The sequence below is a fragment of the Protomyctophum parallelum genome (genome assembly GCF_964188405.1).
Source record: "Protomyctophum parallelum genome assembly, chromosome: 5".
NCBI lineage: Eukaryota > Metazoa > Chordata > Actinopteri > Myctophiformes > Myctophidae > Protomyctophum > Protomyctophum parallelum.
Genome location: NC_139702.1, coordinates 3,292,331 through 3,313,983, shown reverse-complemented (window position 1 = coordinate 3,313,983; position 21,653 = coordinate 3,292,331). Strand labels below are relative to the sequence as shown.

General features: G+C 43.3%; 1 protein-coding gene across 6 annotated transcripts in view; it reads right to left on the bottom strand.

Annotated features, from left to right (window-relative positions):
* Nucleotides 1-605: 605 nt before the first annotated feature.
* The window catches only part of tmod1 (tropomodulin 1), a gene marked incomplete at its 3' end in the record, with an annotated part of 36,903 nt that continues 15,855 nt past the window's right edge, over nt 606-21,653 (bottom strand). For 2 of the 6 annotated variants that reach the window (XM_083766066.1, XM_083766065.1), the window contains exons 5-12: nt 17,725-17,841; nt 12,254-12,343; nt 10,663-10,793; nt 9,420-9,527; nt 8,434-8,577; nt 7,301-7,445; nt 4,837-4,942; nt 606-3,980 (exon numbers count right to left, since the gene is read on the bottom strand). In XM_083766066.1, coding sequence (XP_083622192.1) covers nt 3,962-3,980; nt 4,837-4,942; nt 7,301-7,445; nt 8,434-8,577; nt 9,420-9,527; nt 10,663-10,793; nt 12,254-12,343; nt 17,725-17,841 — 860 coding nt within the window. Of the gene's footprint in view, nt 3,981-4,832; nt 4,943-7,300; nt 7,446-8,433; nt 8,578-9,419; nt 9,528-10,662; nt 10,794-12,253; nt 12,344-17,724; nt 17,842-21,653 lie in introns of those variants that run through there. The other 4 variants (XM_083766070.1, XM_083766068.1, XM_083766069.1 and 1 more) reach the window with 4 other exon arrangements.

The following is a 21,653-nucleotide window of genomic DNA, read 5'->3' as shown; positions in this document are numbered from 1 at the left end:
TGAACTATCTATACAGGACAAGACAGAATTAACGCACGTCCTCTGACTAGCCAACTGCAAGAGTAGCAAAATCCTAAACTAAAGAAAGGGTTTGCAACTCACTTTTATTGTTACAAACTTTATTGCAAACTGCAGCAAATATTATTCGCTGCTGTTGGAAATACGTTTGGAGCATTAAAAGTGACTTGCGGACCCTTGTTAGGCTTATCCAAACTAAATAATTTGATTAGATAATACATTATGAAAGCCATAATTATACATTAGAGATAATTAAGAAAGCTATGCCCCAATTTTCTGCAATGGTGTGCCATAGTGAGTGCCATAGTGATCCACATCATATATCTTTTGTTTTTGATTCTTTCTTTTAGTTTCCTTGCTCGCCTCCACCCCTTTCCTTCTTTTTGGAAACAAAAACAATGGAGCTTGCAGAAAAACTGACTTCACCCACTGTTTTACACCTGTAAACCTGTGATGTGACTGTTGTGAGTGACACTAAGGTGATTATAATCAATGCCAACACAATGATAAGACAGGACAGTGCAGGTGTTTTTCACTACTCTAATGTAAAACATAAAATAAAAGGAAACAGTTTGTGGTATTTAAACTCTTGATATTGAATGTTTATTTGACCTTTATGTCCACACAGACTATGACCATGTTAAAAGGCCCAGCCCAAAATCAGTGTAAAATACCTGAACACACTGTACACACCACAATCTGACCTGGAATTTGGGCTTTAATCCACTGATGGGAAACTGTACAACCACACAGTAAAATCCTGAGGAAATTTAACTCTGAGAGTGTACAAATAGAGTTAAATATCCATTTGGTACCCAGTTATCAACGATGGCCTGTAGCTGGGGACCCAAATGAACCTCAGGGTGACTCTTGAATGGAAACAAATGGAACGATTATGGGTCCATTTGGTTACATTAGTACACTCTCATAGTCAGGCATTTACAGTGCATCTCATATTTAACCACAAAGCTCAGCTCCAGTAAATAACACAAGCACAAAAACAATCAAAAAAACAAACTGCAGCTGGTTGAAGTTGTAATCAGAATCCATTCAAATACAGTATGTTTACACTGTGTGGTGCTGGCTTCTCCACAAAGTTCCCACAGCCAAAACATTGACATTTGACCTATTTTCTCACCCTAGCATTGGAGAGATGAACCAAGTCACTTCAAGTCATATTTAGATTGAGGCAGATGGCTGCCCCAAGCAGAGCCTGCTTTTCTTCCCGTCAACCACATTAACCCTGGTGTCCGATTTTCTTTAAAAAAAAAGTGTGGTTATGACCTGCTCTAGATGTAAAGTGCTATGATGTTGTACTATACTGTACGATTTGCCACTATATAAATCATGTTGATTGATGGCTATGCAGTGGGGTCCTGTGCTTTTTGGCGTGATGCTACTGTAGTCTGGAGGCAGGCAATACAACTTTATGTAAAGGAAATCCATCCAGACTTTAGTAGAACACAGTTTGTGTTGCTATGCTAGCTTAGGCACACTCAGTCAGTGGTGTAAAGTAACTAAGAATTACTCAAGTAATGTACTTAAGAACAGTTTTGAGTTTTCTTCTTTTTTTTTACTTTACTGGAGTATTTCCAAATGTCAGTACTTTTACTTCTACTCCACTACATCTCAGAGCGGGCAAATATTTTACTTTGACTCCACTACAATTATTTGAAAACTTTAGTTACTAGTTACTTTGTAGATTTAGATTATTATTACAAAACATACAGCGCACCACCACTTCAGCCCTGTAGATTTAGATTATTATTACAAAACATACAGCGCACCACCACTTCAGCCCTGTAGATTTAGATTATTATTACAAAACATACAGTGCACCACCACTTCAGCCCTGTAGATTTAGATTATTATTACAAAACATACAGCGCACCACCACTTCAGCCCTGTAGATTTAGATTATTATTACAAAACATACAGCGCACCACCACTTCAGCCCTGTAGATTTAGATTATTATTACAAAACATACAGCGCACCACCACTTCAGTCCTCTACATGTTTCTTTGAAAACGTGTGAAGAATGTTACATTCTGCATAATGAGTACTTTTTGGTCATAATCATCATTTTTCATGGATCATGGATTTCATAATACCACACCAGCCTTCCCAGTTCCTGCTTGTGATGACATCAGGGAACAACAGTTTTCTACCTCTGGTCTGCTTTGAGGCAGAATCCAGGACTCCAGAGAAGGAGGGAAGATATAACCTCATGATCAGCTCTGTAGCAGTGGCCGGCAAACTGTGTTCTTCTGGATTGGACTAATGAAGAAACACATTGATACTTTTACCTAAGTAAGATCTTTTTCCACCACTGTGCTCAGCCAAATCTCATAATGATGTGAAAGCTATTTGAATAGATTCATACTACATAACTTCTTGCCAGGTCTACCAGAAATAAATACAATCTGTATAATAGTGGACCGGTCTAGTAACCAGGTTTATATATCAACCCATTACTGAAACATCTCTCTGTAGGCAAATACAAAATAAAATAATCAGTGTTCGTTTAACTCAAACTTGGATTAACACTCATGATTTGACAGTGTAGACACTTGACTACAAGATACTATCAAGACTACACAAGAATTCAGCCGGATGGAATGGCCACTTTAGTGTTTAAATATGTTAAAGCTACCCTGCAGGGTGCATCCATATTAAACCAACATCAGTAGAAAGACTGTGACGGGATGACAATTACAAAATCAACTTCATTTACAGCAGAATATTATAATAATTAGAATCCAACAAACTCTACAACAGCGCTTCATTGACACAGGAACGGCACTTAAAATGCCCATTTAAAAAAGGTTTTAAATGGGCCCTAGTTCAAAAAGGTTTTAAATGGGCCCTAGTTCAAAAAGGTTTTAAATGGGCCCTAGTTCAAAAAGGTTTTAAATGGGCCCTAGTTCAAAAAGGTTTTAAATGGGCCCTAGTTCAAAAAGGTTTTAAATGGGCCCTAGTTCAAAAAGGTTTTAAATGGGCCCTAGTTCAAAAAGAAGAAAAAACAGCCCTTAGTCTTTGTACATTGGAAACTAGACCCTGTGGAGAGTTAAAGGGTTGCAAATTAACAGCATGTTCCAACTACTGTATAGGTTTTAAAAAGCTACAGCAAATGGTTATTCAAGTGATTTCCCCCCAAACTGGGAGACATATCCCCAGTTCCCCAGCTTTAGAAACACTGTGCTAAGGTAGGCTAACACACAGCGCTAGTTCGGGTCACTTGTTCTCAGTGACACTCAAAACATTTCCTGCTGAATTTGCGTACAATCACATCCTTTCAAATCTACTGCAGCGGTTCCCAACCTTTTCTGGATCAGGGCCCACTTCATATCTCTAACCAGTTCGTGGCCCACCCATGTGACCATCTCACACTGCAGCCGTTCGGCTGCCGTGTTAAGTGGTCAATTGCGTGGGCCGTGTCCGTTGTCAGAGCTATTTTAATCATCAATCAATCAATTGCATTCTGGCTTGGATCAATGGAAACAACGTAGTATACTTTAATATCTTATATATTGGTATCACTATGAAAACAGGTTTTATCATAAAAAATATATCGTAGTGTTTCACCAAATATTTGGGGAAGACACCTGCAATACCCTGGCGGCCCACCAGTGGGCCCCGGCCCACAGGTTGGGAATCAGCGATCTGCTGGAGGTGTCTAGGCAGCTTAACGTAGAGGGATTCATCACAGACCATCTCGGATCGCCGTGCCTTCCAGCCCAGTGGCGTCAGGCGGGTCACGAGCTTGGGGTAGATCATGGGAGGACATGGAGCTTGGGGAGGACAGGGGTCTGGGGGCCCAGGCAGGGGGAAGGGGGGTCTGGGGGCGCAGGCAGGGGGAAGGGGGGAAGGGGGGAAGGGGGAGGTGGTTCGCGCCCCAGTTTCTACACGTTTGTCCGACACTTGGGGAAGATGGGTCCTCCTTCAAGCCTTCTCTTTCTTACTGTGGGATGGAGAGACAGGGGTGAGGGATGGATGGAGATGGAGGAGAGAAATGGGGAGAGAGAGAGTGAAAGAAAAACGTGGAGAAGTAGGGGAGTGGGGGGGGGGAGACAGGGATCAATGGAAGGAGGGATGGAGGAAGGAGGTTGGGAAGAGGAGGGGCGAGAAGAGAAGGAACACAGAGAAAATCAAAGTCAGAATTTACAAAAACATAATTTTTAGGTAATTGCTGGGATCCCTGTAATAATAGAATTAACAATGAAAAAGTGTTCAGCTTGAAGGAAAATAAAGTATGTGAATCAACAGCTTTGCAAGAAGCACATTTCAAAGAACAAGCTTTAAAAGGGAAAAGTGAGAAACGATTCAAATGACGTGTCGGTCGTGTTACTTATCTTCCAAGTGGCAGTAAAAGTTTAGCTATTAGCACTCAAGAAAATACTTCTGAAGAAGATTTGGAGCTTCTGAATAGTGACCTTTGAAAGTGTGGTATTTAGAGGAGAAGAAGCCTTAAAATTGGAAATGGAAAATAGAGGAAAAGAAAAAGTGTCCCTAGCCTTGTGGAGCAGAAAATACCAAAGAGCAAGTCTGCATGATAACCAGACGCAAAGAAACAGCACAAACACAGTCAGAGGAGCACTGCAGAGGTGTCATAATCTAGAGCTTCACACAACCCAGAGCTGAAGAACAAACAGCAGCAAGAGATTCTTGCAGAGCAGAACTCAGGCAGACAAACTAAAACAAAAGTAAAGAGACAGATGAATGTTCTGTAGCAGCAGAAGATCACAGAGGCTGGAGTTCAGAAGCAGAAGATATTTGCAGAGGTCTGAACGGCTGGTTCGCCTGTGGCGTTGTTTTACTTAGTCTTGGACTTAAACTTCTTGCCAAAGGCTCGCTCCAAATCAGGAACCGACAGGGTGAGAGTGAAGGAACCATCAGAGTCCACTTCTGATCTAATTACCCGGGCTATAAGAGATGACAGGGGGACAACCAATTGGCAAATAACAGTCAAGTCAACAACCATAAATAAGTGTACACTCTGGCTAAAAATAGCTCAGTTAAATACATCACCTTCTGTAAACATGATCCAATGCACCATGAGTACACACTGCAGGCACTAATTAATCAATTGACAGTGAGTCAGAGTCATGTTACGTGTTTTTTCTAGAAGGGCGATTTGCCACAAGAGCAGTGGGTCATCCAAGTTGTTTTCGTTGGCACACGCTCTCCTACTTTGGCAAGAGCCTAGAGAGGGCTGTCAAACGGTGATGAATACAGCCATGAATGGGCTCTTCTAATACTGTCATTCTCTAAGTCATTGGTTAACCTTTTCAGTCTGTGACCCCCAAAATAATCATATTTGGACTGGGGACACGGAACACCCACCTTGACAAGCACTTGGAATTGTAGGAATTGAGGCATTACATTAAGTTTGACTCTGTTCAACTGATAAATATTGTGAAAATAGCCGAACTACAACCTCACAAGCTTGCCCAATTTGGAACTAAAAAGGTCTTAAAAGTCATTAAATTGTAGAAATGTGCAGATAGATGCCATGTATACACTTATGTATACATATACTGTATGTTGTTTTTCTTTTTTCTTTCTTTTTTTACTGTTGAGTGAGAAAACAATCTTGCACATTAAAGGTATATTCAGTGATTTCTCTACTATAGAGTGTGCTGACATTATAAGGAGTTCCTCCCTGTCCCCATTTAACCCCTGGGGGTCAAAAAACCTTAGGTTTAGTTTTTGGCTCTCTATCCAGCCAAAAACAAAACCTAAAGTTTTTTGAGTGAAATCACTGAATATACCTTTAACTGCCTGGTAATAATTAATTAATAATTTCGCCTTGTGTTAAGGTGAAAAAAAACACAATAAAGGATATTTTCTAGTGACCCATAAAAATTGTAACCTGACTCCACCAGATGGGGGCGGTATTGTGAAGAAAGCTTCTTCAATCGGGCAGAGCCAGGTTATAAAAATGGGCCCACGACCCACAAAAAGGTCCCGACGCACTGTTTGGGAAACAGTGTTCCAGCTAGCACACTGTTTGGGAAACAGTGTTCCAGCTAGCACACTCTCCCACAGGTCCCCACGGTCCGTTCTTAGTGCTGATGTCACGGCCCAGGAAGCCGTTGTTTTGATTGGCTGGGGGCTTTCCAGCCGTGCTGAGTTACCGGGCCAATGACATCACTCTGATTCCTCTGAGTTGGAGGCTGATTACAGCACAACCATATACAGAGATAAAGAGTTACCACCGATAAGCACTGCCAAGAGCAGTACAACTCAAAGCCCCTCTGAACGTAATACAACTCCTCTTTTACTGCTGCACGGAGGTGTGCAGTGGTTTAATAGTAACAATTGTACTTGTGCAGCACTTTACTTGAGTATTTCCAAGTCTTGATACTACTACCTACATCTCACAGGAAAAAGTTGTACTTTTTTACTTTGCATATTTAGATTGTTATCAAGTAATTAATCAAAAACCTTTCAAATTAGGGTAGATACCCTCACAAAAACATGCCGTAATCCTGGTCTCTAAACTACCTCCCCCCTGGCCAGCCGGGGCGCCTGATGGAGGGGAAAGGAACTGGTCGGAATAACGTGTTCCTTCCACGCGCTACGTCCGGCCGGGGAAATTCCCCTCTGTCAGGTGAAAAGAAGCAGCTTGGACTCCTCATGCATAGAAGGAGGCATGAGGTCAGTCCGCTGCCCCCCCCAGGTTGGCAGAGGAAGTGTAGCGCCCAGGATTACATTAGATAATTGGCACTGGGTGAAAAGAAAACCGGGTTACAAAATCGTGGGATAAGAATTTAAATTAAAAAAAAAAAAAAACTTTCAAATGTAGCCTATACTAAAGGTCGTGATGTGACACAGTGTGAGCTTATATTTGACAAAATAGAGCTAAAGTGTCATTCTGTATAATGAGTTATTTTACCTTTGCTACTTTAATTATATTAAAAATGTGATGTTAATTATTTTTTTACACTGTGGTATTGCAACTTTTATGAAGTAAGAGTGCTTCTTCCACCACTGGATGTGTCGGTGAGCTCAGAGGAGTGCCATGCACTGTACTTTTGACACTGTAGTTTGAATCCAACTCATTTGATGATCTAAATCATGTCCATCTTATCTTTCCTGGCGCTCTCAACTGCGTATTGCAAGACAAAAACATTTGTCAGCTTATATATATATACACAGCTTAAATCATCGTAGAGTCTTTGCACGTGTGTAAGGTCTAACTACTAATACTAGTGAGTGAGTGAGTGAGTGAGTGAGTGTGTGTGTGTGTGTGTGTGTGTGTGTGTGTGTGTGACCCACCCAGGTCGTTGTTGTTCATCATGGCATTGGAGCTACGTAGGCGGGGTCCCTGCTGGGTGAAGTGGTAGCCAAACTTTAACAGTGTGGTGTTCTTTTCCAACATGTTTGCTATCTCCATCTCCACATGGTTCCCCAACGGCTGGCTCTGCACGGACGCAGAGGAGAGGAGGAACGGAAAGGAAGGAACGACGAACAAACAAAAGATGGATGGATGGATGGATGGATAGATGGATAGATGGATGGATGGATGGATAGATGGATAGATGGATAGATGGATAGATGGATAGATGGATAGATGGATGGATGGATGGATGGATGGATGGATGGATGGATGGATGGATGGATGGATGGATGGATGGATGGATGGATGGATGGATGGATGGATGGATGGATGGATGGATGGATGGATGGATGGATGGATGGATGGATGGATGGATGGATGGATAGATGGATGGATAGATGGATAGATGGATATATGGATAGATGGATAGATGGATAGATGGATAGATGGATAGATGGATGGATGGATGGATAGATGGATAGATGGATAGATGGATAGATGGATAGATGGATAGATGGATAGATGGATAGATGGATGGATAGATGGATGGATAGATGGATAGATGGATAGATAGAAAGAAAGAAAGTGGTGAAAGTTAGTGAAAAGTGAGATAAAACAGGCAGATGTGAAGAAGAAAGAGAAGTAAGTAAAAGGAGTCAGAAAGTGCGAATGAAAGAGAGGAAGAGAAGAGTGTACACACAAGATGGACAAGAAAAGGACCAACAGGGAGAGGGGTCATTGGTCAGAGAAGAAGAGAAACACAGGAAGAACAGTGTCATTCCCTTTAAGCTTCCGTTCTAAATACATAGGGAACAGGCTCTAACTGTTGGACAGACGACCCCCAGCCTAGGTTTCAGGTAGAAAAGTAAACGTTATTTCCATGAGGTAGCCCCAATATGCCATGCCTTGGTGTATGTGGTAGATATAGCCACAAGGAAACAAATAAAGTAAGAGCCAGATACTAGAGCTGTCATCACAGAGTCTGTCTCTGTGTGTGTGTGTGTGTGTGTGTGTGTGTGTGTGTGTGTGTGCGTCCGTGCCTGCCTGCGTGTGTGTGTGCGTGCGTGTGTACCTGGTTGTCTATCTTGAGCTCCAGCAGTGTGGTGTTGGACTGCAGCGACTGTATGAGGGCCAGTATTCCTGTCCCTGTGATGAAGTTGGACTCCACGTTCAGGCTCTTGAGTGTCATGTTCACCTTTAACATCTGAGCCAAGGTCTGCAAGAGGAAGGACACACATCATCTGAATGGCACACGGCTTACATCAAACTCCTCAATATCATACCATTAATAAAGTCCACTTTGGATGGGAAGTAGGCATGCAGACTCCTGTCCACACACATGGCAGCAGACATCTGTTTGTATGGTGTGGCCCCTGCCCGTACCACAATCACTATATCTCTCCTTTGTTAATGAAATTCTGAACCTCGTCGAATCTTCTTTACTTTCACGTGTGTTTTGTTAAACACCTCGTCATACAGTAGAAAGCTACTGTTTCACTGGGCGCTGAAATGTCATTCTTTCTTCCATGAGAGATCCCTAAGAGTTTATCTTCAGAGCCTTCTGGCACACTTAAATTCTACTAAATTAAACTATTCAAGGTTGCACACTTCTCCATTCAAAGACATGATTTATTACTACACTGACTCAACACACTCTGGCAATATGCGTTCTCCAGGGTGTCGTACCTATCTCTGGATAATTCCTTACTTTTACAGCAACAAATATGAAAGGTGTCACCCTGAAGTCAGACTTACACCCATTACTCCCATGAAATAATTATATGACAAAACTACATGGAATACATCTTAGTGTTTTGGCAATTATTTCAGGGGCCCACTTACAGTATCCTCACCAGTGGGCCCAAGCTCACACAAAAATATCAAAAGTAGCAGATCTACAAGCTCAAAACATTACTATTAGAGATTATTGTTTCGAGATTGTATATCTGATACTTTTTTATCAAGTAGGGCATTCATTTACATAAAAACACAAACGAGATTTCTGCCCTACAGCCACAATATGTACAGTATATAGCGTCTATTGGAGCTGTGACTTACAAAGGCGATGGGGTCATTGCTCCGGGTCCCGACGATGCTGAACCTCTCCACCACTGTGTTGTCAGCCAGCGCTGTGGCATACTCCTTCAGCATGGGGACAGGGATGCTCTATACACCCAAACAAGGTCATTAGAATTGCATTACTAATTATTATATCTTTTTTTTGTAGCTTACTTTATTTTCAATATCGGTAGTGTGTTTTAATTAATGTGTTTGCTAGTTTATTTTATTTTAGGTTTTCTGGGTATTAGATTACGTTTTCTTATTCATTTTATTCGTTTTGTAATATGGCCAAAACAAAACACAACGTGTCGCATTGTTTGCTATTTTTGAAATGTTTTGTCAACTTTCACAATGGGGCTTAAAAATGTCATAGCAAAAAAATATTGGAAGATCAGATTACCTATTTACCCCCAAATATTGGGCTTTTGTATGACAATATTGAGAAAGACTAAAACTAAGGACATTTTCTCTCAGTTCAAGCGAAAGGTACAGGTCAATACAAAACTGCTATGAGGATTGAAACCAGAAAAAGCACTAAGTCTTGTTTACATAAGGGTCCTCCATTTTCAATCATATAGAAGTAAAAAGGGTGGTTTTGAAGCAGTCTAGGGATTCACATTTCTTAATGGCTGTTAGTAGGGCGTTCCAAATTTTAGTGGCATCACTGGCATGATAGGAGCAAAATGATTTTAATCCCTTGTTTGAGCCGAATTTGGGTTGCATGTGGTTTGTTGAACTCCCTCCGGAGTGCCGCGCTACGAGCTTGTAGGTCTGCTATTTTTGAGAAATCGTGAAAATGTGCCTCAAATCTTTGAATATATATTATTACAGAGTGAACATTTTAACTCAAATCTTTGCTTCTGGGGGGGGGGGGGGTCCCTGGAATGGGGAGCGGAGGCATATTACATATAATCTTTGGGGTCCTTGACATGAAATATTGAGCACCACTGATACAGAAACATACGTTTTTTCAGAAAACTCAGGATTTCGAAGACATTTTTTTAATTTCGAAGTCAGGTCTAAATGGGTTAATGGCTTAGAGACAGTTTGTCTAATGCTGCGACGGCCGAGCGGTCAAAGCCACTGCAGTGGACTCTGTGTGTTTGTGTGTGTGTGAGAGAGAGACGAGAGAGAGAGAGAGAGAGAGAGAGAGAGAGAAAGAGAGAGAGAGAGAGAGAAAGAGAGAGAGAGAGAGAGAGAGAGAGAGAGAGAGAGAGAGAGAGAGAGACTGCCAACATACTCTGATGTTGTTGAGGTTGACCTCCACCAGCTCCGGGTCATTCCTCTTTATTCTCATCAGGGTCTCCTCCACGTCTGTGGAGTTGGGTTCCTCGTCTGGAACGGGTTTATACTGAGTACACTGGATCACACCTATAGATGTACAGTAATACAGGTTTATACTGAGTACACTGGATCACACCTATAGATGTACAGTAACACAGGTTTATACTGAGTACACTGGATCACACCTATAGATGTACAGTAATACGGGTTTATACTGAGTACACTGGATCACACCTATAGATGTACAGTAACACAGGTTTATACTGAGTACACTGGATCACACCTAGATGTACAGTAATACGGGTTTATACTGAGTACACTGGATCACACCTATAGATGTACAGTAACACAGGTTTATACTGAGTACACTGGATCACACCTAGATGTACAGTAACACAGGTTTATACTGAGTACACTGGATCACACCTAGATGTACAGTAATACAGGTTTATACTGAGTACACTGGATCATATATATATATATATATATATTAGGGACATGCAGCTATGACAACTTTTCTTCTTCTATTATTATGATGATGTGTGTTTCGGCAAATAATTACATTCCTACATTGGGGTAGCACTCAAAGGGTAATCAAATGACAGTTCATCTAGTGTCCCTCCCCCTCTTTGGGGGAGTGCTTTCATAATGGATCTGAAGTTGTTGAGAAGTACTAAACAACTATCCCACCCCCCTCCCCCCCTCTGTCTCTCTGTCTCTCCCTCTCCCTCTCTCCCTCTCTCTCTCTCTCTCTCTCTCTCTCTCTATTCAATGCAATTGAATATTAGTCAAACTAATAAAGGTGTAAACAGTAGAATATTCACTAAAACTCCCTTGTGAAATGATAACATACAGAGCTGTGTTACATTAACACATGGGAGTAGAAATAGTACACTACAACTATCTATGACAAAACCTGTTCACTCCCACTCTAGCTCTCTCTCCGCCTCTCTATTCTGTCACACACAATGCGCGACGTTCAGGCGACATGTTCGGCGACATGTCCCGACGTTCAGGCGACATGTTCGGCGACATGTCCCGACGTTCAGGCGACATGTTCGGCGACATGTCCCGACGTTCAGGCGACATGTTCGGCGACATGTCCCGACGTTCAGGCGACATGTTCGGCGACATGTCCCGACGTTCAGGCGACATGTTCGGCGACATGTCCCGACTTTCAGGCGACATGTTCGGTGAAATGTCCCGACTTTCGGGGAGCTTCCTGGCGAGATGTCCACACTTTTCACAGCGAGTCGGAAAAAGGGCAACTTCTGCTGTTACCATTTGGAAAACGTATAGGATAAACTACCGTACCATATAGAATAAACACATGATGACTCATCAAAGCCTGTGTGTGTGTGTGTGTGTGTGTGTGTGCGTGCGTGCGCTCGTGCATGCATGCGTGCGTGTGTAAATGCAAAGTGCTATAGTTTCCACAGCGTGGTGTAAGTCAGATAAACAGATGAGCCATACTCAGGATTCCATAGTTGTACACATAGCCTGTGTGTGTATGTATGTATGTATGTGTGTGTGTGTGTTGGACTTACTGTTGAGTCCTTGCTTATTGACTATGGTGCTGCTGGCCAGAGCCTCGTAGTACTGCTGGTTGCTCATCAGTGTGTGCATGCCTAGGATGGCTGCACACACACACACACACACACACACACACACACACACACACACACACACACACACACACACACACACACACACACACACACACCAAGAGAGAGAGATAACAGTGAGCAATTTACTGTGAAGGAACAGAGGGAAAACTAATCGATCACTCATGAGAAATAATAGATTTTAAACGGATGAATGGAGGGACTCTATGTTTTCCCTCCTTTATTTGTACCCTGGGAGGTATAGCTAAGCTAGGGTGACAATTTGCCAAATACATTTTGGGGGTCCTTGGCACAGAAAAGTGATTTACTACTGATTTAGAAGGCATTTGTAGAATCGGCCTCCGGTCAACCCAACACTCAGGATGTTGCAGTGTGGACAGAACACACGAGTGAGTCTTTGATGGGGGTAACAAGAAGACTCACCCCGGTGCGTGCCTGTTTTTCCTCCCGGAATTTTCCCCAGTGAGGGGGATAACTTTGTAATATGCTATTGGCTGTTTGCATTCTTTTTGCAAGAATATAAAAAGATACTCCAGTGGAAAGGCTATATTATATTACTTATATTGACCCTATAAACAATTTTGTATTATTTAGTATATGTAAGGTTTTGCCCCCTCAAATGGTACCTCGTCAGATAATCCCCACATATCCTACAACAACTTCTGTGAACAGACTTCACTGTAGTAGCTTTTCATAAATTATATTTGTACTTAGGCTGTCTGCTGTCATGAAAGTTTATAGTTAGAGAAATTCAAAATCCAGCCGTCTGCTGTTCAGCCTCTCCCACCCCTCACTGGGGAAAACTCTGGGAGGAAAACAGAAACGGGGCGAGTCTTCTTGTATTCTTGATGGGAGCCCATTAAGTGCTGACACACTCAGTCTCACCTGACAGCAGTGTGCAGTAACAGTATGGACTAGGGAGGCAATATGGCTTTTAAGGGAAGCGGCAGCAGCTACATTAGAGTGGCCTGTGAAACAAACCTATTTAGAGAGAATTATCACCCTGTCCATGTGTCAGGGAGACAGAGAGCGTGAGAACGCCATGTGTTTGTAAAAGACATAAACAGCCGGAGAACGTGCAAGCTGCCAAAAGCCATTGTCAGTGGGCACGAGGAGGACAGTGAATTAATGACCACTCACACCACTTTGCATGCTCCGAGACCTGGTCTCCTTCACCAAGCACCGAGCATACGCATCACATGAGTCAGCGGCTCTCACACCTTTACAACCTTCAACAATTCTGCCTATACTATGCAAAGTGATTCGCTTGAATAGTTGCGATCAGGCACTTGTGACACGCCTACTACACATAAGTCACAGTTTCTCAATCTTTTTTTGAGTGGTGCAACCACTCTGAGGAACAGCAATGTCCATGTTAACCTATGTATGTTTGTGACTACAGTATGTGACTTTAATGAGTACCAGTAGGGGCGCTGTTGTGCCAGAAACAGAGATATAGTGCTGCACTGTTGCCTGCTAATGAGAGAGAGAGAGAGAGAGGAGGAGGGGGAGGGGGAGAGGAGAGAGGGGAGTTGCACCACTCAGTTCACATGGGTGTGATTTTTTTTTAGCTCTGGACCACTATCATAATTTAGAACAATCCTCAAGAAGGCATAACACACCCATGTCCCTATTTATTATTATTTAAAAATGAATAATCTTAACCCATTCTGACCGGGCACCCATTTTGGTGTCAGCATCATGTTATGCTTTAGCTATTTATAAATAGCAGATCTACAAGCTCATATCGCGCCACCGAGTGGCGCGATACGAGCTTGTAGGTCTGCTATTTTTGAAAAATCGAAGAGCGACTGACATTTTTAGAATCTGATCTCAGGTCAGAATGGGTTCATCAGACCAGTGTGTGTCCGGCGGAAACCTCGTATGAATCTGATCTCAGGTCAGAATGGGTTAAAGCCATATTTATATATATATATACGGGGGCACGGTGGCACAGTTGGTAGTGCTGTCGCCTCACAGCTAGAAGGTCCTGGGTTCGATTCCCGCTGGGGACGCTGTGGGCACTGGCGGCGTGTTCCCTCCTCCGCGTCATCAGTGCCCATACCCGAGGCGGGGGTTGGCGATAGGGCCTTTCTGTGTGGAGTTTGCATGTTCTCCCCGTGTCCCCTAGGGTAGATACCCTCACAAAAACATGCCGTAATCCTGGTCTCTAAAACTACCTCCCCCTGGCCAGCCGGGGCGCCTGATGGAGGGGAAAGGAACTGGTCGGAATAACGTGTCTCTTCCACGCGCTACGTCCGGCCGGGGAAATTCCCATCTGTCAGGTGAAAAGAAGCAGCTTGGACTCCTCATGCATAGAAGGAGGCATGAGGTCAGTCCGCTGCCCCCCCAGGTTGGCAGAGGAAGTGTAGCGCCCAGTATTACATTAGATAATTGGCACTGGGTGAAAAGAAAACTGGGTTACAAAATCGTGGGATAAAAATTTAGGTTAAAAAAAAAAGCCATATTTATACTGTACTTGGGCCTAGTTGCGCACTGAAAATTGCCTATCTACAAGCTCACATGGCGCCGTGCTGTGATGCGCTGTGAGTTTTTAAACAGACTATTTCCAGGGTGTGACACCGGCACAAAACTAAGTGTATCAAGCTCTTTACAGTCATTATTTCATTTAACGTTTTTTTTTCTTAACTTTGAAGGACTCATGCCATTATTATCCAACATGTTTTTGATACATTTAACAAAAACAATATATATTTGTAAACATTTACAGCATTTTCCCATGGACAATTTTAATTATGCCATGGACTGCAGGCACCTGTATGTTAATACAATTATAAGTAGTACATCCATGGACCACTAGTATGTTAATACAATATATATACTAGTACATCTGCAGTGGTTGAAGGCACCCTGGGCAAGACCTAAGCTGAAAAGACTATCAGCGGAAGTTACGGGGTTTTAGCGGAAGTGAAATCGTTGATGCTTTACAAATCAGTTTACATTCTCCGCGAATGAAACAAGTGTTGTGATTGGTCGGGAAAATATCGTATCCGGGGGAAATACATTCGACGGCTGTTCCGGAGGATACAACCGCTGATAGCTTCTCTGCCTTAGGTTGTGACCAGGCTTTTCTTTTCGCAGATAAGTAAGCCTGGGACCGAGGCTAGGTTGAAGGTGGTCTCCCTACTCTGGTAGGACATCTACTAACAAGTAGTACAGCATAAAGTTCATAAACACAATCCGAGCAGTATACTGTACATACATCATGCAGGAGGGGACTGGCAGTGTATAGTGGTGGAAAGACAGTACTCAAATGTTTTTACTTAGGAAAAAGTAGCAATTCTGCGATGTAGAAATACTCTTAAAGTACTAATTATGCAGTACAGAATTTGCATCTGAGATGTTAGTGGAGTAGAAGAACAAGTATTGGAAAATTGGAACTACTCAAGTAAAGTACAAAGTACAAATACCTCAAAATTGTACTTAAGTACAGTACTTAAGTAAATGTACATAGTTACTTTACACCACTGGAGACTGTAGTTTTGAATGTTAGAGAAAGTTAGAGATTGCAGCTTTGAAGCTTAGAACATGAACATGACAGAACAACGGAGGCCGCCCAATGCACACGGCGTTGCATTCTATACCCTGGATGAAGCTCTGCTAGCGGACAGCTAGGTCCACCGCTGGAGATGGGGGTGAACACAGTGGGAGGATGGCGAGATAAATGAAGGAGGGGTGGGGGTGGTTGGTGGTGGGGTCACGGTGAGAGAAAGGTGGAGGAAGGAAGGATGGATGGAGTGCTAAAGGAGACAGGAGAGTTTATATTAGGGGGAAACACGTCAACAAGATGGTGAGACGAGAAGGTTATGCTTATGATGTGCGGATGTGTGCTTGAGGCGAGTTCACAGGTGGATTAGTGGAAAGATGGGATGAAGAAAATGTATCATTACAGTATGTCAACCACTTAAACCCTATATGGTGAAGGGGAGTGCGTTTTCTGTTATTGCCGGGAATTTCTGTTTTGCTGAATTTGTCGTCGTCAGTTCGTCGATCGGCTATTTTCTACGAAGGTTTCCCCACATGCTATGGGGGAAACGGATGCTGGGATTTAAGTGGTTAAAAAAACACTTAAACCCTATATACTTGGTTGATTGGTGTCCCTACTTAGGGCTACTGGGTTTTCTCCTATTTTAATTTCACCGAAAATAGCCGATCTATAAGCCCACAACATGATGCGCCCCAACGTGTTTTTGAGATTGTAGACCGGATATTCGTTGCAGTATATAGAGGGGGGCAGTCAGCCAGATATTTCGTGAAGCCTCATTTGAAATCGGTAGTTCATATAATGGCCTGTTGTGGCGCTGGACTGGACCCAAAAAGCCCCATAGCTCCATAGAGGCCCATGTATTTTGGCCCAACTTCACCTAGACTGTATTACCTTAATAAACATGGTCATGAATACTTTCTTCTTCCAGTCACTAGTTTAAAGTCTCATTTCTAATGTCATAATATTCTTTTTGGAAAATTATGGTCCCATTAATTAAAATAATGACCATAAAGTCGCGTATGTTCTGAGGGGCGTGGCTACCGTTACAGTCTATGATCGGGAGTCCCCTCCCACTCAAGAGTCTACTCCTCCCACTCGAGTCAAAATAAAAACCAACGGAGAAGAAGGGGGGAAGTCACGCCTCGTTGTCTGGGCAGCCAATGGCCAGCTGGGCCCAAACGGAGCCAGCCAATGGCCAGCTGGTACCAAACGGATCTAGAAAGATGGCGACTTACATCAGGAATTAGCATATCATTACAGGCTTCATTTTACGTTCATGTTAGACCCGGCGAACGCTTTGTCCATATTTTTTACAGTCTATGGCCCCAACGTGTTTTTGAGATTGTAGACCGGATATTCGTCGCAGTATATAGGAGTCAAAGTATATACAGTAGGACTCCAGAGGTAGCAGGGCAGGTTACATGGAGTCAGTGTAATGCAGAAAATGAAGTCGACACTAGGGGCTCCATCTTACGCCTTATCCCTTATCCCTAAACTAATTTGCCATTTTTTACTATTTTGAAAATCATTTTAAAATAGTTCAACTAGCCGATCTACATCGAGACATTGTGAGCTTGTAGATCGGCCATATGAACCATTTAAAAAGTTTTTTTTTTAAATAGTAAAAAATGGCAAATTAGTTTAGGGATAAGGGTTAAGGGGTGACGCAAGATATAGCCCTATAGGACTGGTGTTCATTTCAGTTTGACACATGTGTTATATTATATTATGTGGGGTGGTAATGTACTCACTGTACACATGTATGTGTAAACCTGTGTATGCGTGTGTGTGTGTGTGTGTGTGTGTGTGTGTGTGTGTGTGTGTGTGTGTGTGTGTGTGTGTGTGTGTGTGTGTGTGTGTGTGTGTGTGTGTGTGTGTGTCATACCGGCGATGTCACAGAGCTCGGCATCGCTGGCGTTGGCCAAGGCTTCCTCCAGCTCTGGCTCCAGAGTCACGTTCTCCATGATGGGATCCACCATCTTCTTTGGTATAAACGCTTTACCTACGATGACAAAAGAAAACAAACACACACACAGTTACACACACATACAGTGCTACAACCACTCCTGGACACTGATATTGTCCTTCTAATCTGTGGGGGGGGGGGGGAATGAAATACAGCATAATGAAATGTACAGTAATTGGCAAAACACAGTTATCTCACGCATTAGAAGGACAATATCAGTCACCAGAACCAAGGACAGGGGTTTTCAATGAGTCATTCAACATGGTTAAAATAAAGTTTGAAGTTACAATGGGGTTTACAGATCAAATATCTAAATACTGAATAGAGCAACTTAACCCATTTTGGGCGGGAACCCCTTTTGGTGTTTTAAACATTATGTTGGCACGCTTTCCCCTAAATTGCTATTTTGGTCACACACATTTGGGAAGGCGCAAAGTGGAGTTTAAAAGCACCCGTAAGACGTAATGCCAAATTAGTTTGGTATATCGGCACACACTGCGTCTGTGCGCCTGCAATGGAGATGTCCTTATTCTCCTACGCATCTCTTTGTAATTTTCCTATAATCAGCAGACGTGAGTGTCTGTCACTTCCTTGTGTCCATTGTGTTTATATAATTGTCTAGTCAAAGAAGTTATTTGGCTTGTGCCAGGCATTGTGCGTGATTCCATTTGCTTGTTCAGTTTCATCACACCCATATGCATCCATGGGCTATGAGCATAGCCGTAAGGCTATGGAGCGATATAGCACTGGGCATAACGGGCAAGGGATAATGGATCTCTTAAAGGCAATGGCACCGTGATTGTTTTCATTATTGTAACGCCCAAACCACACCTATGCATAATGTAACGGGTAGCGGAGGTGTTTTAGAGATTTAGGCAGGTGACCAAAATAGCCACTTTAGTGGTGGAACACCCCTTCCCCAATTCTAAATCCCCAATTCTAAAACGGTTAGTCCCAATACTTGATTCTGATTGGCTGGTTACTGTCACGTGACCGTTGTAAATGTCACCGATAACCCACACCTTCAATCACTTTACATCAATCCCAGCTGATTCCGCAACTCTGTAGCTGTACTGGGGAAGGGGAGAGCTTGATTGTCTTACAAACCCATGCCGTGCGGACGCCTAAGCACCACCCGACTCATATGACTGTGAATGTGTGGCTCCAGGCAGCCCCGTAAAGACATCAAGCGCTATTCTCCCTTCAGATAGCCTACTTGCCGAGCAAAACAAGGAAGTGATGTGGCTCGCTCTGGTGGCGCAAAGCGTTGCTACTTTTGTAAATTGAATAGTTTTATTATAATATTGCTATATGTTTGTAACCGTTTTAGAAAAGCAATAAGCAACTCGAGGCCCCAGCTTACCGGGTATTTTACACTGGCTGGGAGTGTAGAAGACCCTCTGCGCGCCTCCCAGCCATTGTAAAATACCCGGTAACCTGAGACCTCTCGTGGATTATTGCTTTAATAGTGGCTTTAGAAAGCTCGGACGAAAATGGAGCCTAGAGTTACAGACCTGTAAGTGTCCATTTGGAAACCCCTCAAGGAACTCAGATGGTCCCTGGATCCCACTTTGAGAACCTGCACTGTCCCAGATTTGCTTAAATTACACGCCGATGTCGGAAGTAAAAAATGGTATCGGTACATGATCTTCTTCTTCTTTTCCTTTCGGCTGTTCCTTTCAGGGGTCGCCACAGCGAATCATCTGCCTCCATCTCACCCTGTTCTCTGCCTCCTCAGCGAATCATCTGCCTCCATCTCACCCTGTTCTCTGCCTCCTCAGCGAATCATCTGCCTCCATCTCACCCTGTTCTCTGCCTCCTCTTCTTTCAGAAAAACTTCATGTCCTCTTTCACTACATCCATAAATATCCTCTTTGGTCTTCCTCAGTTCCAACCACAACATCCTTCTACCGATAATATTATACTCACTATCCCTCCTCTGTACGTGTCCAAAGCATCTCACTATCCCTCCTCTGTACGTGTCCAAAGCATCTCACTATCCCACCTCTGTACGTGTCCAAAGCATCTCACTATCCCACCTCTGTACGTGTCCAAAGCATCTCACTATCCCACCTCTGTACGTGTCCAAAGCATCTCACTATCCTCCTCTGTACGTGTCCAAAGCATCTCACTATCCCACCTCTGTACGTGTCCAAAGCATCTCACTATCCCACCTCTGTACGTGTCCAAAGCATCTCACTATCCCACCTCTGTACGTGTCCAAAGCATCTCACTATCCCACCTCTGTACGTGTCCAAAGCATCTCACTATCCCACCTCTGTACGTGTCCAAAGCATCTCACTATGCCACCTCTGTACGTGTCCAAAGCATCTCACTATCCCACCTCTGTACGTGTCCAAAGCATCTCACTATCCCACCTCTGTACGTGTCCAAAGCATCTCACTATCCCACCTCTGTACGTGTCCAAAGCATCTCACTATGCCACCTCTGTACGTGTCCAAAGCATCTCACTATCCCTCCTCTGTACGTGTCCAAAGCATCTCACTATCCCACCTCTGTACGTGTCCAAAGCATCTCACTATCCCACCTCTGTACGTGTCCAAAGCATCTCACTATCCCACCTCTGTACGTGTCCAAAGCATCTCACTATCCCACCTCTGTACGTGTCCAAAGCATCTCACTATCCCACCTCTGTACGTGTCCAAAGCATCTCACTATCCCACCTCTGTACGTGTCCAAAGCATCTCACTATCCCACCTCTGTACGTGTCCAAAGCATCTCACTATCCCACCTCTGTACGTGTCCAAAGCATCTCACTATCCCTCCTCTGTACGTGTCCAAAGCATCTCACTATGCCACCTCTGTACGTGTCCAAAGCATCTCACTATCCCACCTCTGTACGTGTCCAAAGCATCTCACTATCCCACCTCTGTACGTGTCCAAAGCATCTCACTATCCCTCCTCTGTACGTGTCCAAAGCATCTCACTATCCCACCTCTGTACGTGTCCAAAGCATCTCACTATCCCACCTCTGTACGTGTCCAAAGCATCTCACTATCCCACCTCTGTACGTGTCCAAAGCATCTCACTATCCCACCTCTGTACGTGTCCAAAGCATCTCACTATCCCACCTCTGTACGTGTCCAAAGCATCTCAGTCTGGCCTCTCTGGCTTTATCTCCAAAACATCTGACATGCGCTGTCCCTCTGATGTACTCGTTCCTGGTCCTATCCATCCGTGTTACTCCCAGAGAGAACCTCAACATTTTAGTCTCTGCTACCTCCAGCTCTGCTTCCTGTCTTTTCTTCAGTGTAACTGTCTCTCTAAACCATACAACATAGCTGGTCTCACCACCGTCTTGTACAACTTCCCTTTCATTCTTGCTGATACTTTCCTTTCACACCTGACACGTTTCTCCACCTGTTCCAACCTGCTTGCACTCACTTCTTCAATCTTCACCTCTTTTCCACACTCTAGTCTACATTATATCAGTACATCTCTAAACTCTAATCATGATGCATCGATGCAGTGTTGATTTCGACTAAAACTATGGTTACAAATGTTTGCCGATTACCTTAGTTATTTCACGGGCAAAAACTGAATAAAAACGAAATAATAATTAAGCTAGGATGACTACAAAGTACAAACTATGACTAAATATAATTTGACAATAAAAACAATGTTAGGGAGGGTCGCAGAAATGACTTCATGAAATTATGCAACATCTGAAACCTTGAGGTATCACATGATGTCATGGAGAACCCTGGCCTGTCGTCACCGCGTCTGACTGACTAGAGCGTGTGTGTGTGTGTGTGTGTGTGTGTGTGTGTGTGTGTGTGTGTGTGTGTGTGTGTGTGTGTGTGTGTGTGTGTGTGTGTGTGTGTGTG